The sequence below is a fragment of the Carassius gibelio genome, chromosome A4, assembly GCF_023724105.1.
Source record: "Carassius gibelio isolate Cgi1373 ecotype wild population from Czech Republic chromosome A4, carGib1.2-hapl.c, whole genome shotgun sequence".
Lineage (NCBI taxonomy): Eukaryota > Metazoa > Chordata > Actinopteri > Cypriniformes > Cyprinidae > Carassius > Carassius gibelio.
The window spans coordinates 35,159,905-35,167,962 of NC_068374.1; the positions used below are offsets into that span (position 1 = coordinate 35,159,905).

Below are 8,058 nucleotides of genomic sequence, written 5' to 3' on the forward strand. Positions count from 1 at the left end.
CTGAGCTGATGGTGTTCGGTGTTCCCCGCAGGTCTAATCTGATGGGAACCAAGTTTACGGTGTACGATAACGGCACGAACCCCTCGAAAACCCCCGGAGCGCTGCTGGAGGAGACCAACACACGGCAGGAGCTCGCCACCATCTGCTACGTCAGTGTCTCTGTCCCTCTCTGTTTCTGACTAGTTCGTCCTCTTCTTATTATCGTGTGTGTGTGTGTGTGTGTGTGTGTGTGTGTTTAGGAGACCAATGTTCTGGGCTTCAAAGGGCCGCGGAAGATGACCGTCATCATTCCTGGGATGAACATGAACTTCGAGCGTGTTCCGGTTCGTCCGGCGTGTGTGAGTGTCTCCGCTCGCCAGGGCCGCGGGAAGTAATTTTGAACAGGGGGTGCTGTGATTTTTTTTTTTTTTTTTTTTTTTTTTTTTTGACAAAAAACCTATGAGCCTATAGGCCTATTTAAAATACATTTTAAAAATAAATACATTGAGATTTACTACTTTATTGTCATATACACTACAGTGCACAGCCAGCCAGGGTCTGAAACACACAGACATCAGTTCTCAGATATGCGCAATCCGTTATTAATCTGAAGCAGAATCAGAAATAATAGTTTAATAATCGAAAAAACGAAAATCCTTTCATTACAATTTCAGATAGCCTATACATACATGCAACTTATTTAGATACAACAAATAATATTACAACAAAATATAATATTAATCAAACTTCACAATAACGCTAAAACAATGCAATCGATTTGGTCAGCTGGCTTGAGTCACTGCACGTTTATGTCACACGCAACTCTATTAACTCCAAAATCTTTTTACGCACACCAGAAGGAAATAATCTCTGACTATTTAAACGTTATTTAACAGTTCTCCACAACCATTACGCAAAGAACACACGAACGAAATAATACTCTCCATCTCCATCCCCACCACCTTACAAAAATACTATAGTGTACTACTTACAATTGCTTGGCTAGTCAAAGCTGATCCCACACTTGTTGCCAAAAATTTTTTACAAACGCGGCAGCACAATGCTCTTACCTGAGCTACATGCAGGCGGGGTGCCCTGGTTACAGGTGTACAAATGTCGAGGTGCGCTGTATTAAATAAGGATGAATGTATTCTGCGTGGAACGAGCGGGAAACCTCGTTACTCGGCGACCAAACTAGAGGTGGGCAGATCGATACTAATATCGATAATATCGATACCAACGTTGGTATCGGTATTGATCGATACCAACGGGAAAATATCGATACTTAAGTTTCAGTTTCTCTCGTTTTGCCACCTGGCCGTGTTTGTCAAAATGCTGCTGCTGTCACAGAGCAGAGCAAGCTCTAAGAGTGCTGCTCGTGCTCGACACTGCTCTCCGCCCCCTCTCCTGTGTTGTACCGTCACGTGACTCACCACTAGCGCTACCACCAGCAGTCAGGCGCGCGCACCGCTCAGCCGCGCATTTCTAACAGCAGTCAGTCAGAGGCGGAGAGAAAGAAGAGCGTTGTATGGCTGTATTTTCAGGCCGATCTACCCTTTTTGTGTTAGCTGTGAAAGGGATACTAGTTTCTATATTTAAACTTCACCTAGATGTGCACCAGAATTAATTATTTTTTATTATTTTATCAATAACTGATTCTCCAAGAGCAGTGGATATTACAAGGCGCCTATCAGAAATGATTGTGAAGGACCTGCAGCCTCTTTCCATAGTGGAAGATGTCGGCTTCAGGAATTTTGTATAAGGAGAATTTGTTTTACAATTGTGAAGTAAAACGTTGTGACTTTAAGAAAACAATCCTGAAAAGAAGTGCACAAGAGGAGAAACATTTTTTTATTAACATGCTACTTGAAAAGAGAATTTGTTTTTACATTTTTTATATTTGTGAAGTAATCATTTTGTAACTTTGTTTATTTAAATAAATCAGAAGTAACCAAAAGTTGTTTCTGAACAAAAGCTTTCGTAGTACTGATTAATAACCCAAAATGCAAATCACAAAAACAAATTAAAAGTCATGAAAATTAATTTAGATTTAGGTTGAAGACGCATCCACCTTAATTATTAAAAAGTATCGATATTGGTATCGGTATCGGCGATACTGGCCCTGTATTTACTTGGTATCGGATCGATACCAAATCTAGCGGTATCGCACACCTCTAGACCAAACCTGCCTGCCTGACGTTGACAACGTAACTTCCGAACTTGTGTTGATTAGGCCTCAAAATATGAAATTAAAATCCAAAATATATACGTAATAGCCTACGTGTGTCAAAATCATTTTCTAAAATATTCATAAGGAATTTATAAATTGTGCAAAATATTTTAATAGGCCTACATTTTTTTTATCTCCCTCTCGTCACTAGGGGGTGCTGCAGCACCCCCAGCACCCCCACTTCCCGCGGCCATGCCGCTCGCAGCTGTCAATCAAATCATCACCATGAGCGCAGCAGCTGATGTGTGTGTGTGTGTGTGTGTTTCAGGAGCAGGAGTCTCTGCTGAGTAAATGGCAGAATCTCTCGCTGGAGAATCTGATCGAGCTGCACAATAAAGCGCCGGTGTGGAACGACGACACACAGTCTTACGTGCTCAACTTCCACGGCAGAGTCACGCAGGCCTCCGTCAAGAACTTCCAGATCGTGCACGAGAACGACCGTAAGTCACCTCACATCTGTCACACATCAACACACATATACATATATACATACACACATACATATATATATATATATATATATATATATATATATATATATACACCGTATTTTTCGGACTATAAGTCGCACCTAAGTATAAGTCTAAGAACTGAGCAGCATAGAGCGCCCTCTGGCGGCTGGAGACGGTAATGTTTTATCTTGGTTCATTTCTCTTGGTTCATGTCAAATTAATTTTGATAAATAAGTTGCACCTGACTGTAAGTCGCAGGACCAGCCAAACTATGAAAAAAAGTGCGACTTATGTCCGGAAAATACGGTAATTATATATGTGTGTGTGTGTGTGTGTGTGTATTCTTTATGAGAAATATTTGGGTATCATATTCAAAATATAGATTTAGCTTTTTATATTTTTTTATGTTTATTTTAAATTTAGTTGAAGTGTTAGTAATTTTTAATTTATTGTAGTCATTTTTTTATTTTATTTTTTAAATGTATATAATTTGTATTACTTTTTATTTTCTATTTTGTATTACATATAGATAATATTTTGAATTGATGTTAGTCATTTTGAAGTTGTTGTAATCATTTTTTAAATTTCCTTATATTTCAGTTTTAGTTTGTTATTTTCATAAATCACATTAAACTAAATGAAAATGAGAAATATTGCATCATTGAATATTTTATTTTCTATTTTAATTTTTATTGTCATATATTCTTTATTGATTATTTTAGTTGAAATATCTGTAATTTTAAAGTTGTATTAGAAATGTTTATTTTTTTATATACGTCTTATTTATACTATAGTTATAGTTATTTTTGAACACATAATCTAAATTAAAATGAGAAATGTTGGTAATAAGATGAAATAAAATTAATTAATAATTAAAAAAAATATGTATTATAAGAAGTTTGTACCAAATTACATTTAAAAAGCAAAAATATTATTTATATATATATATAAATCAAATTAGATCATATATTGCACATATTATTCATGTAATGGACTTTTCCAGGTAGGTTTCTCATGCTCAGTCTCGGGGTGTTGTTGTGATCGTGTGTTTTCAGCTGAATACATCGTGATGCAGTTTGGTCGAGTGGCGGAGGACATCTTCACTCTGGACTTTAACTACCCCATGTGTGCCCTGCAGGCCTTTGCTATCGGCCTGTCCAGCTTCGACAGCAAACTGGCCTGCGAGTGACCATGAGACACACACACACACACACACACACACACTCAGGACACTAGAGCACGATCCTCCTCACCGTGTCTCCATTGTGTCCGAGGATTTGTGCTATATCACAATAATCAGAAATAAGGACCAAAGTAATTATTTTTGTAGAGGAAACACATCAAATCATTTAACTTTTTACTACATGAAATAACTGACAAGATGATCCTGCGACTTATTTTCCTTATGTTTCTTTTTCACTGGATTTATGTTTTAATAGACCACTAGAAAACTAAACTGAGGGGTTTATTCTGAAACGCAGAGAGAGAGATTTTATTTAGGCTTTTTGAGATGTTTTCTGTGATGTTTAGTAAGTGTCTGATGGATATGAAGAGTATGATGTCATGGAGAATCTCACACAAACTGTTTAGATTTTTATTGAAACTTGTTTGTATTTTTAGAGTTAACTTTTTCCCCCGCACAATTGTGAGTTTTTATATCACAATTTCAGCATTCATGTTTCTGCAATTATATCGTGCAATTCTGTTTATATCTCACTATTCTCTGTTTATATCACAATTCTTAATATTTTGCACAATGCTGAGTTTATATCTTGAAATTCAGATTATTATTATTTTTTTATCCAGAGGAGGAAACAAGCTTCCTTAGAGTTCACCACTGAAATTAAAAGAAAAAAATAAGAAATTATATTTTGCATTCAGAAAATTAATCGGAAAAATCATGTAATAGAGCAACTGGGAATTACAGTAAATTATATAGATGCATTACGGAAGTGAAAGTTTTCATATCTTAAAATATGCTGGTCATCCTAGATGTTTCTTTTTGAGATTTTATTTTTTTATTTGGATGATGCTGATGTACTTTTTTGCATTTTGCATGTTCATGAATATGACATTTTTAACACTTTATGTTTTTATTTGTCTTTTCACTTGTCTTTGCTCACCAAAACCCCCTGAGGAAACACATTGCATGTTAATCCGGTTCTTACAGCTGCTGCATGGATGGAGAAAGTTGCCTTAACACGTGGCTGCAGTGTAAATAGTCACAGAAGAGCGTCTACATCCTGAGAAACTGTAGAGAAAAAGGGGGAGCTCAAGCACCTTTGTTCCTGTTCAGTGTGTTTCCTGTTGATATGATTGATGTGTGTTGATATTCCTCACATGTTGTGAGTGTGTCAGCCAAGTGTGTACTGATATATATACAAAAGCTAAATTATCTAGTTTTTATGTTTGCAAATACTGTATTTTATGATGATACTGTTGGTAGAAATACAGTAATTAAAACTCTTAAATATGCATTACTGTGGATCCTGATCATGTGACACATAGGCTTGAAACTACATGAGGTAGATAGAGCATAGACAAAAAAAGAAAGGATGTATAGTCTATAGATAGACTTTGAAGCTGCACTGAAAATGCTAATTGAACCTTCTGGCCATTGGTCCCTATTGAAATCCATTATATGGAGAAAAATCCTGGAATGTTTTTCTTAAAAATCATAATTTCTTTGTGCATTTTTGTGCAAGATGAAATGTATTTGCTGGCTTCAGTGCACAATGAGATCACTCACGTTCTGCGCGCCGAAGTGGAAAATCTGCTGGTGAAATGAGCTATAGAAGTCATTCCCCCAGCTCATACTTCCTAGTTCCCAAGAAGGATGGCGGGCTGTGCCCCATCCTCGATCTAAGACATTTGAACCCTCCGGGTTGTCTTCGGCTCCTAGCACGTTCACAAAGTGCATGGATGCGGCTCTCTCTCCTCTCAGGCAGAAGGGAATCCGCATTCTCACTTACCTTGATGACTGGCTAGTTGGGCAAACTGAACAGGGTTGCGGACATGCTGTCAAGATAAAGAGTCCCCTCAGAGGAGTGGAGGCACCTGCAGAAAGATATGTGACATGTGAAATTTACCTCTTCTCCTCAAGAGACAACTCTCATTGTCCAACATATTTTTCCAAGACCGAGGACGCATTGGCCCAGGACAGGCCCAACTGCCTTCTTTACGTTTTTCCTCCGATTCCTCTGATTCCCCAAGTAATTAAGCGGGTCAGGGATCAGATGCAGAGGTCTTTATTGTGGCCCCTCTCTGGGAAAACCATCTTTGGATAGCCAACCTGTCACAGATGCTGACTGCAGCACCATTGTCCGTCCCTCTGAGACGGGATCTCCTTTCTCAAGCGGGTGGGACGATTTGGCACCCACACCATGAGCTGTGGGCTCTGGACCTTTGGCCGCTCAACAGGAACCCACGGGACTCCTTGACCGTGTGCTAGACACTATTTCACAGGCTAGAGCTCCATCTACAAGACACCTCTACGCATCCAAGTGATCAGTGTTCATGGCGAAAACCTGGCCTCCTGTGACGTATCAGTGATACTGTCATTCTTACAAGAGCTCTTGGAGAAGAGGCAATCCCCCTCCATGCTCAAGGTCTAATTGTGGGCGATTTACAAGCACTCTCGATAAGCCCTAATTGCAGAGAATTCAGGCCTAACGACTCGAAGCTCGTCCTGAAACCAAGGCATGGCTATATACCAAAGATGCTCTGCACACCCTTCTGACCAGAAGTGGTAACTCTCTTTGCGTTACAAAACACAAAGGAAGATCGAGAGCTGAATCTACTGTGTCCTGTTAGGGCACTGAAAGTCTACATGGAGCACTCTGCGCCGATAAGGCGATCAGAAGAGCTTTTTGTATGCTTTGGAAACCGAACCAAAGTGCTGCCGGTCTCAAAGCAGAGTCTTTCTAAGTGGATTGTAGATGCAATTCAGCTAGCCTACTCTTCCTTGAGCCTGCAATGCCCAATTGGAGTGAGAGCCCATTCGACGAGAGAAGTGCCTTCGTCCTGGGCATGGTCTAGTGGTGTGACTATCGCAGAAATTTGTGCAGTGGCCGGTTGGATCTTGCAGTCCACATTTGCTAGATTTTATAATCTAGTCGTCCTGGCACTTCATGCTAGGGTACTTTCTGTCTAAAGTTCATCGTTTGTTCCTCATTCTCATGCTCTTGGCCATTCTTTGCCCAAGACTCAAACTCTGCTCATGTGCACTTGGTCCTTTAGGTACCGAGGCGATACGAGCATGGGATGATCAAGCTAGGCCAGATATAACCTCATTTAGCTTATTCTGCTCATAGTTGCTATTGTCTTATCTTGGTATCATAAATAAAGTCAAAGTCAAAGTAACCTGAATGCCTGTGGCGAATCGGCCAATATATAGCCAGATGCTCCACCAATTCTGACGGGCTTTGGTGGGCTTCACCTCCATAGGTTCATGCAGCACCACTGCCAAGCCATTTCTATAACACTGCACAAACAAATTCCCATAGCGTCTTCGACGCAGTGCTTATTAAATATGAGTGATAGCAGAAATGTCTTTACATATGCTGTAATTTTGTTGGTACACAATTCAGTTGGTACAGTTCTGGAGTTTCTACAGGCCAGGCTCTCTGCAGGGTTGACCCACTCCATGCTGAAGGTTTACGTGGTGGCCATTGTGGCCTACCATGCCCTTCTCGATGGTCAGTCTTTGTGAAGACACCCCTTAGTTACACGTTTCCTCCGAGGTGCGCTGAGGCTGAGACCTCCAGTACGGTCCTGTATTCCCCCATTGGACTTGGTTGTGGTGTTAGAGGCTCTTTGCACATCTCCATTCGAGCCGATTCAAGATATCTCAGGCAGACATCTGACTCTTAAAACCGCCTTTCTGTTGGCTATTACCTCTCTGAGGAGAGTAGGAGATTTACAGGCCCTCTCAGTGCCCCCTACCTATTTTGATTTTGCTCCTGGCATGACCAAAGTGTTCACATACCCTCGAGTGGGATATGTTCCTAAGTTGCCCTTTATCCCACCACAACCTGTAGTGCTGCAGGCCTTCTATCCTCCTCCCTTTCGGGAGTCCGACCAAGAGAAGCTAAATTGTATGTGTCCAGTTCGAGCGCTGGATGCATATGTCCACATAGCTGCCCTGTGGAGAAAAACAGAACAATTGCTTGTATGCTACGGTCCCCCCAAGAGGGGTTTTTCCTGCTTCTAAGCAGACTATTAGTCATTGGATAGTTGAGACTATCAACGCCACCTATGAGTCCTCTGGTTGTCCCCCGCTGTCGGGAGCCAAGGCTCACTCTACACGGGTATGGCAGCCTCCAAGGCCTTTCTAGTAGGTGTGTCCATGCTGGACATCTGCAATGCTGCGGGGTGGTCCACACCTTCTATTTTTGC

The 8,058-nt window shown here is 40.6% G+C and overlaps 1 protein-coding gene across 6 annotated transcripts in view; it reads left to right on the top strand.

The window, feature by feature from the left end:
- LOC127979356 (tubby-related protein 3) overlaps positions 1-5,136 on the top strand; it is a 28,054-nt gene extending 22,918 nt beyond the window's left edge. For 5 of the 6 annotated variants that reach the window (XM_052584745.1, XM_052584757.1, XM_052584793.1 and 2 more), the window contains 4 exons: positions 32-149; positions 240-338; positions 2,478-2,649; positions 3,717-5,136. In XM_052584745.1, the coding sequence (XP_052440705.1) occupies positions 32-149; positions 240-338; positions 2,478-2,649; positions 3,717-3,850 (523 nt within the window). In that variant the 3' untranslated portion in view covers positions 3,851-5,136. The remainder of the gene's footprint in view (positions 1-31; positions 150-239; positions 339-2,477; positions 2,650-3,716) is intronic. The other variant, XM_052584766.1, reaches the window with a different exon arrangement.
- The last annotated feature ends 2,922 nt before the right edge of the window (positions 5,137-8,058 follow it).